At 45.1% G+C, this 21,427-nt stretch overlaps 1 protein-coding gene across 12 annotated transcripts in view; it reads left to right on the top strand.

Annotated features, from left to right (window-relative positions):
- The window catches only part of SIL1 (SIL1 nucleotide exchange factor), a 288,817-nt gene that overhangs the window by 122,511 nt on the left and 144,879 nt on the right, over positions 1-21,427 (top strand). For 5 of the 12 annotated variants that reach the window (XM_042936630.1, XM_042936624.1, XM_042936585.1 and 2 more), the window contains 2 exons: positions 6,070-6,205; positions 17,647-17,760. In XM_042936630.1, coding sequence (XP_042792564.1) covers positions 6,070-6,205; positions 17,647-17,760 — 250 coding nt within the window. Of the gene's footprint in view, positions 1-95; positions 216-6,069; positions 6,206-10,245; positions 10,321-17,636; positions 17,761-21,427 lie in introns of all 12 variants that reach the window. The other 7 variants (XM_042936594.1, XM_042936658.1, XM_042936652.1 and 4 more) reach the window with 6 other exon arrangements.

The following is a 21,427-nucleotide window of genomic DNA, read 5'->3' as shown; positions in this document are numbered from 1 at the left end:
CAATTATTTTAGTAAGTGCTTTATATGTATTCTCATTTAATCCCTCCAAAACCCCTAAGAAGTGAACAACTACAGTTATTATCCCTCATTTTCAGAAGGAGACTGAGGCTCAGAGACATTAAGTAACTTGGCCAGAATCATTCAGCCAGTTTGTGGCAGAGTTGGGAAGATCAGGATTCTCCCCAGGAGCTGGTTGCCTGTGTGGTGAGCACTAAGTAAGACTCAGCTTGTTCTTCTACTCCTGTCTTCCTTGTGCTTTTTCCATCTGTCTCTGTCTCTCCATTCTCTTTTCCTCTGTCCTTTTTCTTCCTCTTCTTTTTTAAGCCTCTCTTCATTAACCTAGACCTCACTGCTTAGGCTTTCTGTCACTGTCACAGGCAGGAGTAGAATGACCAAGAAAGCCCTGAGCTTGGCCTGGCTGCAGCATGCTAAGACTCCTGGCCCCATTTGCCTGGCTGGCCCCAGCAATAAGCTGCCCTTCACCAGCTCCCAGTGCTTCCTCTTTGCTTTCCCCTGAGAAGCCTTGACTGTCAGCTTTCTGACAGTTTCCCCTTCCCCTGGCCACCTTCCTCAACCCCAGGGTCTCCTGCTAAATGTTGGGTAAGTGTTGAAGGCTTTGGAGCAGGAGGGCCTTGAAGTGCAAATGACAATTGTGATGAATTTAATAGCAATCCAGCTCAGCTGAGGTTTACCTCTGGCTCATGGCAAGCTTCCACCTTCTCTCTGAAGTCATTTGTTTTTTCTCTGCCTTTCTGCTCACTTTGTGGAGAAGAGGAAGTACAGTTAGGAGTCACGAATCCTTTTGAGCTTTTAATGTTCTCTAAGATCTTACTGGTGCTAGTTTTTTTTGGCCTTTTCCTCAAGGATAATGAGGATGAGATTCCATTGGCCCCTGAGGGTGGGACTGGCCACAGCCTGAGTTAGGGGCTGTCTTTGTCATAGCCTAGACCAGAAAAGCACCCAAGTGTCTGGAGGGATCAGGGCTGTGTACTCCCCTCCCTCTCCGCCCCCACTCAACCTGCAGCTCATGAGGATCCGGTGCTTCCCATGATGAGCTTTAGCAGATGCACAATTAACAAAAACGTGCTGATGAATTTGCTTAAGGACTGTGTGTTAGTAAGTCCCTTTTGGATAATAGTCCAACCAAATAGATGAGCTTTCAGAGCCATAATTATTCTGGCCCATTTATATTAGCTCTATTGAGTCTAGTCTCAGAAAAATGTTAATACTGACTTTCATCAACAGAAGCTACTTTTATCCTTATGTCTGTTCCTAAGCTGTATCCATTTGTCATAATCTTTCATCATGTGCTAAGCACAAGTAGGAGTTGAAGCATCTTTTCTCTCATACCGTAAAAATTGCTGCCCTGTTGGCATTTAAAATCCAAATTATGCAGTCAGCCACCTTCACAACAGTGAAAATGGGTGGTGGGATAGCTGGGAGTGTTTATGATCCTTTATTCAGAGCCTTGAGTCCAGGCAAGAGGTCCTGGTGGCCTGGAATTGTCCTCTCCAAAGGCATTTGTACAGGTTAATGGCTACCCAGGAAAGATTGTGTGTATCAGGGTACGATCTTCTGCTGTGATACCTCCCTGAGATGCCACAACTTAGCAGCAGTGTGGATACTGAAGGGATGGGGTTGTGTAGTATACTGGCCTTCAAAAAGTAGTGAGTATGAAGGAGGTAGTGGAATCCAGTGGAAGGAGCACAGACCATTGGTAAGTGGCACCCCCTACTTTGGCAATTTGGCCATTTCTGAGCTTTGTTTTCTCATCCGTAAAATAGGGTTGATACTTCCCTCTTAAGATTTTAATGTAGATTATGCGTGATTTGTATGTATATATAAAAATATATATGAAGCACTTAGCTTTGGGACTGGCAGAGTATGGTCAATAAATGTCAGCTGTTATTTTCAGTAAAAGGGTGTCTGCTTTTATGATTTAATATAGGGCTTTGTCAGTCAGGGTCCTAGCCCAAAATATTGCCATGGAAGTCTGTCTCTGTCACAGCGTCTGTCAGCTTACCATTAGAGATTCATTCATTCTCCTGGATCTTGAAGGCTTTGGTCTTTAGGAATCTCTTACTCAGATACAAGTGCAAGGAAGTGAGACATGGTAAGCTGTTGTCAGCTAACACCTTAGCTGGAATTTCTTGCCAGTCAGTTGAGAGGAGATTGGTATTTGGAGTGATGGTGGCAGGGAAAAGAGTGCTGAGGTTTCAGTATGGAAGGGAGCCCTGAGAAGCCAGCTGAGAGGGCACCAGAACATGGGGGGTTTACTTGTTGACCAAGGGCTGGCTGGCTTCTCTCACCCCTTGGTCTTTATCTGCTGTTGACAGCCCTTCCCGGGCAGAGAGAGGCTAGTCTTGCTTGTCCTTTCTCTGGGACTGTGGTTTGTTACTTGGACCGTGAAAGCCTTCCCTTTCCCCTGAGGGGGTGGGGGTGGTGGGGGTGTGTGCTGGTAGATGTGCTAAGGTGATCTCAGTGTGCCCTTCCCCCCCTGCCCCTTCATTCCCTCAGTATGCAGGGCATAGCCATTAGGACACATAACTAAGAACAGAAACACAGAACTGAGTCAAAATTCATGCATGGGCTTTGGAGACAGGCAGGCCTGGACTTAAATTTTTGTCTGCTTTTCTCAGCAGTGTGATTTTTGCTCAGGCCCGATACCTGTCCTCATCTATAAAATGGGAATAAAATTTGTGCTCCACAGATGAAACTTGGGTGAGTTGTGAGGCATGGAAGGCACTTTAGCCCAGAGCTACAAATGGTAGTTGCTGTTACCATTACAGTCTCATCCCCATGATGCTGCTTTTCCTCAAAACCTTTCTTGGAATGCCCCTTTTGAACTGACTCCCTCAGTGCTTGTCAGATGTGATTTGGGCAAACAGTGCAAAGTTGCTCAGAGTTAGATTTGGTGAATAGGGTGAGCTGATCACAGGAGCACCAATTTTTTATCACCCCTACTAAAAACAGATTTGTACTATAAAATAATGGCAGATTGTGTGTATCTGTGTATGTGTGTGTGTCGCTTAAAATCTGGTTCAAAGGTGACACCAACCGGAAGGTCAGAAAACATTTTCAGCAATGGTGGGATTACTGTGAAAGTATTTAGCCTCCCTAGAGCCTGAGGCATGTGGCTCAGTGGTTCATCGGTCTCCATCTTGAATTTATTAATGTTGAAAGAAATGTGGAAAAAGAGAATGAACACTCCCCCAGCCTAGTGTTTGAAGGGTTTTCTGCCATGTTTTCATTATTCCCATTCCTATTGCCTCTTACTGCTTCTCTTAGTGACAAGGATTTCATTGCTTGCTTACAGCTATACCTGCCAGCAGTTACCTGACTAATAGACAGAAGCAAGAGTTGCAATTTAAAGCTTAGAGAGGTTTAGTTTGGCCCTCTTAGTGTTCTAAAATACAAAAATTTTATGTAAAAATCATCTGTTTTTCTGTTTTCTCTTTTTCATGGCAGTGGTGGACCAGCTGAGTAGCAGCTGTGTTCCTTAGTCAAGGCAGGAGGGCTCCAGTTTTCACAGCCCCCCAACAACCTGTTGTTTTACTGCTGGCCCTACCTGGCCCCTGGAGGCATTTGACCCCCATACTTCTGAGGTAAATTCTATTAATATTCTCCTAGTCCCATGGTCTAGTGTGTGGTGCTTATGGCAGAGGCTGGCCAGCATGACTCGGCCCTGGATTACATGGGTTTTGAGTATTTGTAGACAAGGTATTCTTTGTTCTGCAATGTGGGGCTAGTGCCTGGGTTCTAGTAGACGTGGCTACTTTGGGCTTTCCTCAGTCCAAGGCCTCCAGAAGACATACCTGCCTGTGGGACAGGGTCATTTCTTCATTCCTTTGTTCTTGGATTACAAACTTAGTCCTTTGCTGGGCATTGGGGTACATTGGTGAAAGAGACTCACATAGAGCCTGCTCTTAGGAAATCTGGCTTTAGGCCAGTGTCTCTTGCCACTCTGTCTTTCCTTTAGTTTCCCAAGCATGTCTCCTCTTCTCCTAGCTTTCTTTTGAGCTCAGATCTGTGCAAGCTTCAAGTTGAAGGTAGGAGGCATTTGACAGCCAGGCTGCACAGGTGAGACCACAACCAAAACCTGACCTGCCTGAATAATGTCACAGTGTGTAGTCACTGTTGGATGTCATAGTACAGACTCATCCAACCTGGAACCTGTGATGGTCTTTACATGTAGTAAGAGTAATCGCTACCATGTATCTGGGGTCTAGTGGTTTACAAGATAGTTCCTCATCTAATGTATGAGTTAGATGTCATTAGTATTTCTGCTTTACAAATGTGGAAATAGGCTTAGAAAATTAAGTAACTTTCTGGGAGTCACAATAAACTGGGATTCAAACTTCAGATTATCTGATGTGGAGCTTAAGTTCTTAACTACTATTGCTGTAGTCTTGGCCTCTCATTACTTGGGATATGATTTGAGGGCCTCTTCTTGTCCAAGATCTCTTCCTTACTGGTCTTTAACAAGATTTGAAATCCTGTCATCTGAATTTCATGCCTTTATTTCTTGTTAAAATGTTAAAAACCCTTGGAGGGGCATTACATTGTTATCATGAATACTTTAACACCTTGCCCTTCCCTCTGACAGCTAATTAAAGATCAGACCCTGGGGGACAAGATAGGTGGGGATGCATATCTGGAGCTGGGGTGTTGCTTGCAAGAGATGCATTACTGCCTCTCATGCAAGGTTAGTATTATTGGGAAGCCAAAATGAGATGTGTGTCAAGTTCCTAGAACAGGTTTGAGTTCATAGGAATTCACGAAATGTGCTCACTGTTAGTAGGGGAAGACTTGGGAGGTGGGAAGGTTGAGATAACTTCCTGGTGTACTAGTGTGGGTTCCTTCTTGCTATGCCAGAGCTCTAGAACCCTCTGGTTCTATTTTCCAGAGGCCTTACTGCTTTTATGCAAGTAAGGTTTAAAAATTGGACACGAAGAATTGGAGGCCGGGAAGGAGCAAAATGAATAATACTTTGTATTTGTCTTGCATCTCTGTCTCCTGAGCTCAAGATGCTCCACAGACACCATCTCATTAATCCTCCATGCTCTCCAGGGGGTGGAAGGAAACAGGTTTTAGGAAGAGGTTTTCAGCTGTGGCTTCTTTCTCCCTCAGCCCCACCAAACTCCCAGCTTCCCACTTGCAGCCATTTCACCATGGATTGTTATGTCCCAAGTGGTCATTTATGCCCTGTAGGCACCCTGGGGAATTGCCAGGCTCTTATTGTGTCCTGCTGGACTGCATAGGAATCAGTTGGGCCTCAGCTGGCATCTTTTGTATGTCTGGGGTGGCTATTTGAGGATTTATTCTCCCATTGATATGTGTTTTTTCATATATATATATATATATATATATATATATACGTATATGTATATATATATATACATATACGTATATATATATATATTTAATGTTTATTTTGAGAGAGAGACAGCACATGTGTGCGCAGGGGAAAGGCAGAGAGAGAGAGAGAGAGAGAGTGAGAGAGAGCATGAGTAGGGGAGGAGCAGAGAGTGAGAGAGAGCATGAGTAGGGGAGGAGCAGAGAGAGAGAGAGGGAGAGAGCAAATCACAGGCAAGCTCTGTACTGTCAGCACAGAAGTCGACATGGGATTCTATCTCATGAACCATGAGATCATGACCTGAGTCGAAATTAAGAGTCGGATGCTCAACCGACTAAGCCACCCAGGTACCCTAATGTATCTTTTTTATTTGTGAGAGCAATAGGTAGGAGTTTTAAACATCATACAGTATAGTAGCATAGAAAATAAAAAGTAGAAGTCTCTTATTGTCTCCTTTGCCAACCCTTCTTCCCAGTATGTTCCCTTAACCTCCTTGAGATAGTATTGAACTTTGTGGAGTTTTTCCTTAGGTATGTACAAACGTGCTATGTATGTATAACACATGCTGTGTTCATTTAACTGTATCACTGTGGTCCAAACAAGGCTAGAGAGGGGAGGAGTATGGAGGAGAAGTGTATACAACCCAGGCCATGTTCTCTATGCCTCGTGCCTAGTTCTGGTGGGTCACGCCCTGTGTTTTCTTTTCTCTGAAGGAGTTTGCGCTCACGAGCCCAGAAAAGAGCAGCACCAAAGAAGCAGAGAGAAAGGAAACCACAGCGGAAGAGGAGCTGGACTCTGAGGTCCTGGAGGTGTTTCACCCAACCCATGAGTGGCAGGCCCTTCGGCCAGGTACCAAGCCCAGCTCCATGTGAAACACAATCTGGATTCTAAGTGCATATGTCCTTCGTGCCCACAGGACTGCTTTGAAGGAGCAGAGGCTCTGGCCCACTGGAGGGGAACAGTATGGTCCTTTGGGGTGATGGCTGTTGCTGCAGGGCTCAGGACTTTCATTTTCCAGCAGAACAGAGATTGCGGCATGTGAGTGCCGTGAAAGGAAGGCAGGTGGTGGGTGGCCGAGCTTTCTGAGCAAGTGATTGAAAACTTTCTTTCCTTGCACTCTTCTCAAACACAGGAGAGGCAGTGACATGTGCCTCACTCTGCAAATGCTATTTTAGGCTCTGCTGCTCGGCTCAATGCTGCTGAAATATTGTTCACAGGAGAGTACTGAGCACCGATGAGGGGCAGGAGTATTCTGTTGTTAAAGGAACTTGTGCTAAGAAACAGGGGCTGGTCCTGGCCTGGTTTTTAAATGGGGCATCCTCAGAAGGAACAACTTTCTAGCCCTTTTAAGAACCTGGAACCATTGCTTAGAAAGTAACCAGCATTTGTGGAGTGTTTACTATATTCAGGTATTGAGTTAGGTGCTTCATGTGCATAATCGTGTTCAGTCTTCACAGTAGTAACTGTGATGATCTTCATTGTCTTATGAAAACATTGGCTCATTGACCTAACTCATTGAGCTAACTTGTCCTATGCCATTGACTAAAGAGAGCCTAGACCCACCTTCTTACCCCTTGTCCTTCTAGTCCCAGCCATTCTTGACGGTAACCACACTATGATGCCACTTGAGTCTGTTCTCAAGAGTAGGCTTTTGTACTTTTCACTGTGACAAGGTGGATGGCAAGCCCTGGCAGCTGCCACAGTGGAGTTTCATCAGTCCATGCAAATATTCATCACCATGTCCTCACTGCCCCCATTGCTGCTGTGCTGGCAGGGGCAGCATTTACTGTGCCAGCCAACTTTGTGGTAGCACTGTTACTCCTACTGGGCTTGCATAAGGGTAGTTGGTGCCATTGAAGAGTGATAAAACACCAAGGAAGTGAAGTAGGAAGTAATGGCATAGGGGCTGGAAGGAGGTTTTAGGAATAGAGGTATTGGGTTGAACAGATGTAACTTCTGACTGTCCTCCCCCACCTTCATTGAGAACTGAGCCCGCTGGGCTTTGAGGACCAAAACAAGAAGACTCAATGGGTTCGGGTGTGGAACATATGGACTGTTTCTACTGGTTTTATGAGGTTAAAAGTGCTCGAATCACTTCTAATCAGGCAAGTGCCTAGAGCAGATGGAATTCAATGTCCTGTGGCCCCCAGTCCTACCTTATCTGTTCCTGTGGCACCCTCCAAGGCCCTCATCCACATTGCAAAACAAGCATGAAAGTTCTGACCTGGAGACCTTGCCCAGCCGTCTGGCAGTGGGGTTGCTGTATTAATGCTTAAATAGAAGAGCCTCTGTCTCTAGCCTTGGGGAGGGAGAGCCAGAGCATTTGTGACAAGGGCAGGCAGAGGGCTCTGAATGCCTCCTGGAGAATTAGAATGGAACACATTATTTTTACAGTTAACTTGATACCCCATTACATTTAACTTGATACCCCATTGACATCACCCTCTACCTTCTAGTTTCTCAAGACCCTCTTGTAAAATCTGCACCAAATTTCCTTGAGCCTGCTCCAAAGGCTGGTATGTTGTAGTTGAGCACAACACTCAGACCCCACATCTCAGTGGGCAAACAGGTCTGGTTCTAGTCATGCCTGCCCCATCCCAAAAGTATTTTTGCCTATCCTGACCATCAAAGCAAGAGGAGTGAGGGAAGGTTAGGTGAGAAGTTTATTCTGGCCTGAGTGTGTGATGTGAGGTGATTCAGAGTGTGGCAGTATGGAGTCAGACCAATGGAGGTAGAGACTTTGTTGGGCCCCAGTCCAGGATTGAGGTGTTCTGTTTGTATGTTGCAAAGGTTTTGTATGTGTGTCTATTGGCAGGATATTGACCTCTCAATGGTCTCTGTGGATAGCTGGCACTTGGCTTTAGTCAGAGTGTAATATTTAATTCACCACATTCTGAATGCTGCCTGGGAATTTCCACCACAGCTACCTGAAGGAATGTTAAAAGGAATGTAGCCAATTCTGGGAACTTGTTTGATGGGTAGATGAATGGGAAGGTAGTATAATTTAGCAGTTAGGAGAACAGACTTTAGATTCAGCCAGTCCTGGGTTCAAATCCTAGCTTTGCTATTTAGGGGATCTTGGGCGAGTCACAGAATCCTTCTCCCCTTCAGTTTCCCCTTTGGTGACATGGGGGAAATGGCTTGCTCTGCCTGTTGTGAGGATTCTTGACATGAAGATATCACCCAGTATAGTTAGTTCTGATTTTAGATGGTAAATTTGTGCTACCCCTTCAACTTGGTTGTGGAATTGGATGCCGGTAAGGGTGCTTGAGTACGTAGGCTTCCTGTCCTCTCTGGTCTTTGATGGGGGAAGAGAACTTAAGGTGAGAAGAGAGACTTCTATGGTCCTGAAATGCTCTCCCTCTCTCCTTATACAGAGATTTTTGATGAGGGAGCGGAAAGGGTTAGCACAGCTTTTCCTGCCTGAAATTCAAGGAGTGGCCCAGGAAGATGATGGAGTATCTTTTGGGGACTTTGAAGAAAATGGCTAGTTTCTGTTGACATTACCCCCAGTTCAGTAACTTCTGACCCCTCAGGTCTCTGAAGGGAGGACCTCAGCTCTGTGGTCCTCAGGCCTCTACGGAGGGCATACTGGGATACGTGGTCTGGGCTCATATGAAGGTAGATTCCAGGTTGCCTCCTGTGGCCTGGTACACCAGGAGACCTACCCATGACTTCATGGGCCTTCCCACCAGGTCAGGTGGGTATTGGGCCCCCCATCCATGGAGCCCTAGAGTAACTGCAGGTCACCCTCCAGAAGTCTGCCTGCCTCTGTTACTACTGTCAGCATCCTCACTGTGAGCCGCTTGTTCCTGGAAGTGATTTTCCTGTCTCTCTCTCTCTCTGTCTTCTGGTTTATTTTGGGATCTGTCTCACCTTATGGAGGCACAGCAAGCATTTGAGTGTGGATTCAGCATCAGCTGTTCAGAAGCAAGCAGAGGAAAGCTGTTAGCTGGCAGGTCCTATGGGTTCTGGGCAGGCAATTCAGAAATTTGTCCTGGGGCTGAGGACCCCTGAGTACCCCTGTGTACTTCTTATCACAGAAAGCTGGCCACAGCCAAGTGTGGTGGAGTCTGCTCCCTGGCCATTTCTGAGATCCTACTTTGTGCCAGGCACTATATTTGTAGCCAGAGATACACATAATAATTCACATTTACTGAGTGTTGATTGTACCAGACATTCTTTGAGGGCAGGTGTTAAAACTACCCTCATTTTTATAGACAAAACTGAGTCTCAGAAGTGACTTAGTCAAGGTGTACCTGGGTGGCTTAGTTGATTAAGCGTCTGACTTTGGCTCAGGTCATGGTCTTACAGTTTGTGGGTTTGAGCCCTGTGTTGGACTCTTCACTGACAGTGTAGAGCCTGCTTGGGATTCTCTCTCTACCCTTCTCTATCTTCCCCTCCCCCACTCATGCTTTCTCTCTCTCTCTCTCTCTCTCTCTAATATAAATAAAAATAATAAAATAATAAAAAAAAGAAGTGACTTAGTCAAACGACCAGTAAGTGGTAGAGTCAGAATTCAAAACTAGCTTTGTCTGGCCCTAAGCCTGAGCTCCTTACCCCTGTGCCATACTGTCTATCTGAATAGCTAATGAAACATGACCCCTACCTTCTAGTAGCTTACAGTCTCACAGAGAATACAGAGACAGAAAAGGGCACTAGAGTATTTGGGATGTCCTGGTACAAGTGTCCTGTGTAGGCTGAGGGCACAAAGGAGGGTAAGGGGAGGCTAGGGCCTTCTCTGTATCCCTGAGATTAGAGTGGAACAGTGGTCAAATTTTATGATGTTAAATCTCCAACCCCATGAAGTTCTCTTTTTGAGCTTTGTGTTCTTCGTCAGATTGGTTAGAATCTTTGCACTTAAGTTTCCTCATCTGTCTGCTTCCCAGAGATGGAGTGAGACTAAAACTAGATCAACATGTGTAAAACGTTACACCCAGGACCTGGCACATAGGAAATACTCAGTAAGTAACTATAGTTGTCATTAAAAAACAAACAAACAAACAAACAAACAACATTTGCTGCCTTTCTTTCCTTGGGAACCTGAAGGAGAAGTGGAGGTGACAAGGCAGGCTGAGCAAAGGGCTCCCTTGTCCTCCCTATGAGCCAGTGCTGCTTTGTTGGCCTCATGTGGGCTCAGGGAAGCTCAAACTGGGGGCTCACTATTGACCCGAGCTGACTTCTAGGATGAGGCTGTTAGAACCTCAGAAATATTGGCATCAGCACAAAGAGCCCTCTTAATGGGAGCATGCAGAAAGCCTGTGCAGGAACACATTCATGTGAGGGGGTTAAAAAAAAAAAAAAAATCCAAATCATCAACAACTGATGAGAGCAATCCAAGAATTATAGAGCACCAGCCATCTGGTCAGATCATTTCAGATCTGCACGAGCAATAGGAGGGAATTGAATTTTAAAAACCTCATTTATAGTAGACCAACTACTCTGTTTCAAGTATTTAAGAGAGGAGTCTGATTTCCTGCAGGCCCTGGACATCTGTCTGAAGGAGCACCTGACTCTGGTCTGGGTGATTCTGTAGGGTTGTCTCTGTGAGGCCTTTGGCCCATTGCAGCTTGGAAAGGGCTGTGTGATCCTTTAGTCCTCAGACACCAGCTGCACGTCCCAACATTTCAAGTCCATTCTGACACCCATTTACCTGGAATTAATGTTAGGTCTCATAAGTTAAAGGTCTCAGTGCCATTGCATCTACTTCTAGTGCTAGTTGCCAGTTCCAGGCCACCTGTCTTTGTGACTGACCAGCTATAAATTGGAAATTCTCATAACCACCACCTCAGGTTTGATAATTTGCTAGAACTACTCATAGCTCAGGAACTTGGGAAGACACTTAGGTTTACTGGCTTTTTAATTTATCTTTATTTTTTAAAATTTACATCCAGATTAGTTAGCATATAGTGAAACAATGATTTCAGGAGTAGATTCCTTAATGCCCCTTACCCATTTAGTCCATCCCCCGTCCCACAACCCCTCCAGTAACCCTCTGTTTGTTCTCCATATTTATGAGTCTCTTCTGTTTTGTCCCTCTCCCTGTTTTTATATTATTTTTGTTTCCCTTCCCTTATGTTCATCTGTTTTGTCTCTTCAAGTCCTCATATGAATGAAGTCATATGATTTTTGTCTTCCTCTGATTTCACTTAGCATAATACCCTCCAGTTCCATCCATGTAGTTGCAAATGGCAAGATTTCATTCTTTTTGATTGCTGAGTAATAGTCCATTGTATATATGTACCACATCTTCTTAATCCATTCATCCTTCGATGGACATTTGGGCTCTTTCCATGCTTTGGCCATTGTGAATAGTGCTGCTATAAACATGGGGGTGCATGTGTCCCTTCGAAACAGCACACCTGTATCCTGTGGATAAATGTCTAGTAGTGCAATTGCTGTGTCATAGGGCCGTTCTATTTTTAGTTTTTTGAGGAATTTCCATACTGTTTTCCAGAGTGGCTGCACTAGCTTGCATTCCCAAGGTTTACTGGCTTTTTAAAAAAAGATACAACTCAGGAACAGCCAAATGGAAGGGATGCATAGGGCAAGGTAAGGTTTTGGGGGGGAATGGCACAGAGCCTCTGTGCTATCTGTGAGCGTATTACCCTCCCAGAACTTGTACGTGTTCACCAGACTGGAAGCTCTCTGACACCGTTTTTGAGAGGCTTTTATGGGGGCTGAGTTTCCTATACATGATTGATTAAGTCATTGGCCATTGGTGGTTGAACTCAGTCTCCAACCCTCCCTCCTCTCCCTGGAGGTTAGTAGATGCGGCTAAAAGTTTCAATTCTTTAATCATGACTTGGTCTTTCTGGTGACCAGCCTCCATCCTAAAGTTACCCAAAACTGCTTTCTCCTCTCCCTGCAACCCCCAATCCCAAGAGTCATCTCATTAGCATAAATTCAGGAATAACAAAACATAATCCTGTCACTCAGTAAATTACAAGCATTTTAGGAGCTCTTTGTCAGGAACCAGGGATATATATATATTTTTTACTATCCCACAACTTGAGGTGAGACTCAAGGGCAAAGCTGCCAGCTTCTGCCACCCCTCTCACCAGCTCTGGCTGGGAGGCACGTGACCCTCTCTTCCTCCCCTAGTGTGGAGAGATTTTCCTTATGGGTCATTTCATCTACTAGGGTGGTCCACAAGCATATGACTTGGCTTGTGTCCCATCCTTCACATGCAGGGAGACACACACACACTTCTAGGCCCATGAGCACTGTGTGACTGGGAGTATTAGTTAAGGGCTCTTTATACCTAAACTCCTGTGTCGCATCAGAGTGGTGCAGTAGGACTTCTTGAGAAGGGAAGTGTATATAGCAATGGGCCTCTGTTGATCTTTCCCTGGTTCAAGTGCAGTGCTGGAAAGGTAGAACAGGGGCTAGATAGAGGAAACAGGGTAGTGGGGTAGTCTTTATGCTTTCTTGAACACAGGTTGTTATCTCTAGCAACTTTTCAGGTTGAGATGTTCAACAGAGCTTCTTTTTGGTGCTACTTCATTCCGCACAGTGCCGTTCCCCCCCACCTCCCCACGTTAAAACTTTTCAAGGCTTCTGGGGATTCCTTGAGAAGTTTATTTGTTCTTCTACCTGTACTTCTGGCCCATCTCCCTCACTACAGCCACTCCTGAGCCCTTGTTAGTCATTCTCTGCTCTGAGTATCTCTTTTGCACCTTGGTAATAAGAATTTGTCAGGGGAATTGCTTGGGGCATAACAGGATGCCAGACCTCTTGAGGCCTGTAGGAACAATTTCTGAGTCTCCAAATTACCTTGTAGTAGGAGAGAAAAGGATGGTGGATGGTGGGCCGGAATACATGAAGGCACCAGAAGGTTGCATGAATACAGTTTAGATCTCTTCATTTCAGAGAACCCTCATTTCCCATTTGGGCAGTTTTAAGATGCCTCATCACTGCTCCTCAGCAGCCAAATCTCACACCTGAGGGAACAGGTGGAAGGCAGCACAGAAAAGCCTGTGACCTTCATGGCAGTCACTCCCAAGGCTGAGACCACTTTGAGGCTAGCTGGCTGAGCTCTGCAGGGACACCAGAGTTTCTCTGCCCAGGCTTTGGCCTTCCATTACCAGGATGGGGTAGGCCAGGGTCCAGTTTGTAATCTCTGTACTTGAGTGGTGATAGAGAGCAGCTGTTGGCCATTCGCTTTCTAATGAGCATTTGTATGCTTAATGCTCAACCTAGGTCCTTATCCTCCCCTTTCTCTGCTTCCTCCATCTACCTGTTCTCTCTGAGGTTTAATAAAGTCTACTTACCATAACAGCACAGCCTCAGCACTCAGAGATCGGGATACCCAAACTGGCTGAAATGAAAAACTTAGATGGGAGTAAGGATAATGGAAAACCAGCTGCCAAAGCCAGTCCCAGCCCTCATGCCCAGGGCTTGGCTTTAGTTCAGACAGTCCTGTGTACCTCTGACTTCCCTTATTTCTCTCATATTGGCCTCACCTTGCTGGCTAAGACTATCTAGGCTGTCTCCAAAGTTGGGACTAACCAAGGCTGGAATTAGCTCTCATGGGTTGCCTGGAGCTGGAATGAGAGGCCCTTTTCCAGAACCTGTTCCCTTCCTGTTTTTGGCATAGCACTGGAGGTAGGGATTGATTGGTAACTTCTGAGGAGGTAGAAATGAGGTAGAGAAGGGGACAGGTAGGAAGCATTAGTGGAGGGGGAGGGGATGACAGGAACAGAGACCTCAGAGTGGGAGTACATCTCCCTGGGTGGAGAGGAAGGATGTATAGGGAATATACATATATATATATGTATATATATGTATAGCTTGTCTATTTCATGTAATATTTGTTGTATGTTCCAGTGATGTTCAAGATAGAGTGCTTGATAGTGGAGATAACATGGTGGGCACTGAATGCCTGCCAGGGCTTATGGTGTAGGAGGACTCCCAGACAGGAATAGAGGTAGATAAGATCATAGAGGAAGGGACCTGAAGGAAAGACTTCTTTCCCAGAGGCATGGTCATTAAAGCTGAGTAGAGAGAGCTTTTGTGTATGTTGGAAGGCAGAAGAAAAAGGAATCAATGTTGATAGAGATTTGAAATCCCAGAGAGCAGATCAAAATTGTTTAGGTGGCAGATGGAAAGTCTTGGCCTGGTGAATATGATGAGCCTTGGAAATTAGAAGCAGAAGTTAGGAAAAAACAAGGGTAAATGGGAAAGGTGTAGAGAGAAACTGAGGTAACATTTCTTCTATGTCTTCCAAGTTTTCTGAGCCAGGCTGAGAGTGGGGCTTCTACCTTGCATGATGCAAGAGAAAGACTCATTTGGCTGCTTGAGAGAATGGAGCGATGAGGAAGAACCTCTGTGAGGATGGTGCTTAGGCAAGAAGTCAGAACCAAGCAATTTTCAGCGTCAAGAAGGGCAAGGGCCCAGTTAGCATTTGACAGCCTAGCCTGCATTTGTAGGGGCCCAGGATCAGTGGATTTGGTGACTTTCTAGAGCAGTCTGAGCCCTAAACAGTGGTTAGCTGGACTGTGAGACCTGATGGGTACATCATTAAGGGGACTATTGTATTGTTTTTGGGGTTAGTAAGGAGACCTTGTTCTGCTGGCCTTTGGGGCCAACTAGAGAGCTTTGTCAGATGCTCCTATGAACTTGCTCCAACATTCTCTGAGACAGATAATATCAAGACTTTTACAGGTCTCTGACAATGTCCAGAGTCAGTTGGAGTGGTACCGTACTAGCCACTGATTGTCTTAGGTAGGCCTGAAAAGAACCTGAATGAAGCAAAGCTAGTGTGCAGGGGGCTCTGAGCCTTTTGGTCCTGTGCTCTAATCAGGCTGATTGTATTTCTGTTCCTTTGGGGGTTTTGTTTTGTTACTGTTAATCAATTAATAGGTTGTTGGTCTTGCCTTATTTCCCATAATATTTTATTATGGGATTTTGATTTGGGCAAAGATTGAGTTGTATTTTAATTTATTTAATTACAGAATAGTCTGCTTTTGGGTTGTATAAGCAGTTATTTGAAAGGAAAGAACCATTTCTTTGGATTAAAAGTTTTCAGGTTTGATTACCTATAGACATAATTAGCTTATCTGGGCAGAGGTGAGTTTTTATGGAATAGTAATAGGGTATATTTGTTAAAATTTTTTTTTTTTTTTTTTTTTTTTTTTTGCCTGGGGAAGGGAACTACCTCTATCCCCCCACCGCCCCTTATCCCAGCAGCTCTCTACATGCATCTTGTTCATCTCCATTCTGTCATCCCAGTTTTGCCAAGTCAGGCTTTTGGACAGAGGATGAGGAGGTTGTCTAGTCTATCATGGCCAAGAATGACTGAGGCAGAATCGGACCTGAGAACTCTAGTGTAGCTTTTGGAAAGGGGAAGAAAACTAACATTTTTTTGGAGAAACTCCATTGTGCCTGGTGCTTTGTATACATTATTTAAGGGAGATCTCAAGGTGATGCATAACAGAGTGGTTACCTCTTCTCTTGATCTTGTTTGGTGGCCCATGCTCCATTAGTGAAGGGTTCCAAATTCCATTGCTTTCCCCAGGATTTCAATCTGTAGGATCATTGTTTGAAAGCAATGGTATTTGAGGTCTATGTGGGAACAAAGTAATGTGAATTTTAGAGGCTGTTGACATTGAGAGGGGGAAATTATTCAAGAGAATAAAGATTTATTCAGGCTTTGTTTCTTAGATTAAATCTTATGGATTTTAGGGGTAGATCCAGATGTCCCTAAACATGGTGGATTAAATAGCCCTGTATGCAGTCTGATTTTAGATTCTCTCTGGGTTAGATTGCAGATGGAGATGCTGGAGGAATTGTTCCCTGAAGGCCATTAACATTTCAACTTCTAGTATTTGATCAGAATACCTAGCTGAAGATAGTTTGGAGTTATGTATAGAACTCAAAAGGGAGGGGCTCTTGCATAAAGCTGGCAGTAATAGGGGCAGCCAGATGAAATATCTGACTTACACAAGTCCATCTTAGTGATGATGTTGGCAGGAGCACTTTGGGAGTTGAAGGGCAGTGGGAGAAGTAAGAGATAGATAGATCAAAGGAAGGCTCTTTGCACCTATTTGCTGGCATCATCTAACCCTGCTTATGCATGTAAGTGAAAGTCTTAGCTCTGTAGTGACTCGCTTTGAACAAAATGGTCTCTCTTTTTCTCTCCCTCTCTCATTTTCAGACTCTGAGTCCTTCTCCCTTCCACCTTCCCTTGATGCCTGCTCTCTCTGCCTCCTTTCCTTCTTTACTGTAATGGCCTCTACCTGCAGCTGAGTGGCAGGTGGCAGGGATGGATAGATGTGAGGGTGTGTAGCTGGGGGAATATTTTCTGAGTTTTGCCAGCATCAAAGAAATTACTTCCAAGGCAATCCTTCCAGCCATGTATTTCGCTGATCAGTCAGAATGAGAGGAAAAACATATTAGCATTGCCAGAAAGGCTATTTGGGAAAAATCAAGTCTGTGAAACTGAGGGATCTAAAGTTATAAGCATTAAAAACAAATCCTGGATTGCAGCTGGAATTCTTCCCATCCTGTCTCCCATCATAGCCCTGTCCCTTGACAACTCCCCCAACCTGCTGTGCTACATGAATGGGTTGTGCCTCAACTTTCCGGAAGAGCCTCATTTGAAAGAGGAAGTGCCAGGTTGTATTGGACATTTCTGGGTGTGACATGGAAAAGCAATCTCAATAGTCGGGTTTTGTTTTGTTTTTAATTCTGTGACTGCAGTGTCTCCATATGCTTGGAGAGACCCAAGCCTTTCCCCTTGGAAAGGGGAATTGAGTACACCTTCATGCGCATATATTTCCTCCCTGCCTGGTGCTATTCCACAGAGAAGTTTCAGGAGAACAGTGGCCTCTTCTTTTCCCTAGGCAGGGAGGTGCTTCTTGTCAAGAGAAAGACATTTCTGGTTGTTTGAGCAGAACTTAGAAATTAAAGTGGAGTTGTTTGTCTCCTTTGGAAAAAAGACAAAAGCTAGAGTGCCTTTTCGTCAGAGTAATTTCCTTCAGAGAGGGAATGGCCAGCGGACAGTGTCCATGGTGTATCTGGGCATCTAGTTGTTGTTGTAGTGCCTTGAGTATAGCAGGCAGTAGAGTGTTGCAGAGTCCGTCTCCCTGGGCTCACATCTCAGCTCTGCCTTTTATAGCTCGGTAATCTTGGGCAAGCTACTTAAATTTACTAAGGTTTAATGAAATATCATCTGTAAAATAGGGATAGTAATAATACCTGCTTCAGAAGGTTGTCTTAAATAGTACATAAAGTGAGCATATGAAGTGTTCATTACTTTCTCTTGTTTAAACATGAGTGGACATCAGACAAACCCAAATTGAGGTCTGATCTAAAAAATGGCCGACTCTTCAAGTATGTCCAGGTGAAGAAAGACCAAGAAAGAACTGAGGAGCTGTCACAGATTGTAGGACACATGACAGGTAGGTGCAATGTAATATTCTGGATTAGCTTCTGGAACAGAAAAAAGGACATTAGGGGAAAAATTGGTATAGCCTGAATAAAGTCTCTAGTTAGTACTATTGCACTCCTGTTAATTTCTTAGTTCTGATCATTGTTTTATGGTTATGGAAGATGGTAATATCAGGGGAAGCTGGGTGAAGGGTGTATGGGAACTGTAATTTTTTTTGCAACTTTTCTCTAAGATTAAAATTATTTCAAAATAAAATAAAACCAAGTAAGTTAATGTCCAAGTGACCTGTTAGGTCAAAGAGAAGCTGACCAGGGTAGAGCCATGAATAGCAGATCACATGTGACTCTGTCTCCCATCCCATGTCAGAAGGAGAGCTCTTACTGAGGGGCCCCAACGCCTGCCTCTTTAGCCCCTGTGTACCTGCTGCATCCTGAGGGGAGGTCTGCTGTAGGCTGATAATTGGTCAGCAATGCAGACACACACCCTACATCTGATCCTGCATGGTGTTACAGAGGGACTGGGGAGGGGTCCAGTCATTTGGCATTAGGAGTCTCTGCAGAGCTGAATGATTAGGGCACTCGTCTCTGTTCCTTGGAATATAAATGAAGTTCTGCCTGTTTTATCTCTCTATCTAAGCACCAATCACTATGGCAATATGTTTGCAGATCGCAATGCCTACCCCTACGCTCACACTCACTGTTTGATCATCCAGAAGAAAGAAAAATAAGTTCAGACCAGCTCCGCAATAATTTTTTATTTTGTTTCCTGTTATAAGTGCCTTGCTCTTGCACAAAGCAGGTGTTTTGCTTGCTCCTCCTGGGCACAGAAGGTACATGTGCTTTTCTTATGACTGATATGGTCATCTCTGTCATGCTAATAGCAGGGGTTGTAGAAGAAAGCCATTATTATAATTGGGAAAATGCGAGTGTTGGGGTTTTTTATTTGTGCATTGAAGTCAGCTGTCGCAGCGGGGGGGTGGTCTAGAAAGTATAAAGTCTTACATTCTGGCGACAACTCATTGACAAATATTTACCCTTGGAAGTTCGCATTTTCTAAGTTAAAGTCAGTGCTAAAAAATGTTCTTTATATTTTAACTCAGTGGCTAAGGTGTACTGCTTTTTGCTATTGATTTACAAATTTTATTGTCAGACCCTTGGGATATGTGTGGATTACTCAATAGTGTGACAAATGGCTGGGCTTTGAATTATGTATTGTATTACGGGGGAGTTCATAAACCATATTTCTCTATAGGTTGTTTTAGGCATAAGACTAGTGAACTGTCATTTCTGTTTTAGTCACACGTGACTAAAAAAAAGGTGGGGGTTGGTGGTGGGAGGGAGACATGTCTGGCTCAAAATTCAACAGTAAGCCACCCCTGAAGGCTTGAAGTATAGAGGCTCGAAGTGGACAGACTGGAGATGGATTGGGAGCACTGGGAAGCAATTGGAAGAGAAGACAGCATCTGTGTTCCAAATCAAACCTATGTTGAACCTTTGCTCAGGCTAGAACCCCTGTGGAAAGATTACTGGCATCTGCTCCCCTGGGGTCTCTGTTCAAGTCAAATAACAAGTGACCTGAGGCCAGAGAGTCCTACACCCTGAGTGGGCCTACCACACTCCTGCTCCCCTTCCCCCACACAACCACTTGTGCTGATGGATGTGCAAACCCTTTATAGAAGGTTTGGCACTGCTCGGCTTGCAGAGATCATCTGTCTCTTTTGAATGAGCAACTTTATGTTTGTGGCTCCTTTTTCCTGCAGAGAGAAATTGCTTCTGCCTTCTGATGGAAATGTTTACCTTCCCTAGGGAAAGGCACTATTCTTTGGGGGTAATGTTTGCCGGTACTCCCCACCCCTCATGGGATCATAAGCCTGTGCTCAAGGGTGGACGGGAGGAGGTGGCCACTGGAGCATGCACAATTGCCACTGGGGCAGCCATCTGCCAGTGTCGTGGCTCACAGCCTGCTTCTGAGCAGGCCGCTGGGAGGGAGTGTCTGCGCTCCGGGACCTGCATGCATTATGCACAGCCTTTTCCCTAACTGAGCTTTCTAAGTGTGTATTATTCCTGTCTACCCTTTTCTTGTATGGTCTGCCTCGGGGCACCATTCAGAATGTCCCCTAATTATTCTGGAGCTCAGCTTCTAGTATATCTCATTTAGAGTTTCTGGTAATAGCTGATTTTTTTTGGGGGGGGGGGAGGGAATAGATTTCTAAAAATGCAATGAGGGATTGATTTACATTTATAGGGAGATTTGCTTTTTACAAGGAAATTGTCAACACTGCAGTGATACAGTTTCATCAAAATGGTATTTTGACTCTATCCGAAGCCAGGCTCTCTTTCCTCGTCTTTTCCAGAACAGACCTGTTATAATTTGAGGAGGCTGCTCTAGTATTAGAATGAAATCTGTGCTGCTAATTGCAGACCACCACCTTCCCCACATATTGCCCCCCCCACCCCCCACCTTCCCTTCCTGAGATGGAGGAGTTTTTGCACATGCTGCTTAGAGAAAGGAGATTTATAACATGACTCAATCCTCGCCCACAGATCTAGGATTCTTGCCATCCACTAAGTTTTGGCAGGCAGGTCCTGTGTATGGAGAACATGTCCTGCCTTCCTATCCTTACACTGCTCCCCTTACTGCGTATGCGTCTTGGGTGGAGTCTGGGGTGTCTAGCTTTTCATGTCTTCCACTTTTCCTCCCAAGCAACCCCTGCTTTTCCTATATGGCAGTATCTGTGAGGTACAGGAGACAGTCTTTCACCTAGAGAGACCTATAAAGTTCAAGCCCTGAGGTGTTGTAGTGCTTATTTATCTACCACTGTGTTATGAGCATAGCAGTGTGCCCTGGCCTTCAGGACCAGAGCCCACCTGGGAATTTATTCAAATAAAAAGATTGGCAGTCCCATTCCTCTAGTCACATGACTGGATATACAGGTGTCTATGTGCCTGTGATTACAGTGTTGACCTCTTAACGTTATTGAGGCCTCCAGGTTAGTGCTGGTGAGGCCATGATGCTGTTGAGAGTGAGTTACTGGTGACACTGGGCCCTCCTTTGCCCTCTGGTGGGGGAGAGGAGTGGGGGGAAAAAGTATTTGGTTTTAGAAAATGCTTGGCTATGAAGACTTGGTAAAATCCTGTCTTCTTACCCATCCCTAGGTAAGTCAGAAGAGTCTAAGATAACAGAGTAGAGGGCAAAATAAACTTTGGGGGACCAGAGACAATGAGAAATGTGTAGGGAAGCTAGAGAGAGAGAGAGATTGCTGCTGGCTTACCTACCTGTTAGAACAGGACTTACTTGGCCCAGCAGCCCGATGACCCATGCCTGGCCCACTGTTCGCACATCTAGGAGGGAGGGGTGAGCGCCTCAGAGACTGCTCCCTGGGGATAGGATAGCGTGGCTACCTCTGAGGCTCCTGTTCCCCTCTTTACTGGAAAGCAAAGGGTCTTTGGTGGCTTGGCTCCTGCAGCAAGGAGACTGGCCACATGGGGAGAGAAGTCTGGACCACATCAGATGAGGTTTCTTCTTCTTCTTCTTTTAAATGCTTATTTCTTTCTGAGAGAGAGAGCGCCTGAGTGAGTACGAGGGGGGAAGGGCAGAGAGAGAGGGAGACAGAGGATCCGAAGCAGGCTCTGAGCTGATAGCCCCATGCGGGGCTTGAACTCACGAGCTGTGAGATC

Source organism: Panthera leo, chromosome A1 (genome assembly GCF_018350215.1).
Source record: "Panthera leo isolate Ple1 chromosome A1, P.leo_Ple1_pat1.1, whole genome shotgun sequence".
NCBI classification, from domain to species: domain Eukaryota; kingdom Metazoa; phylum Chordata; class Mammalia; order Carnivora; family Felidae; genus Panthera; species Panthera leo.
The sequence above is the reverse complement of the archived record's forward strand: the minus strand, read 5'-3'. Positions and strand labels throughout refer to the sequence as shown.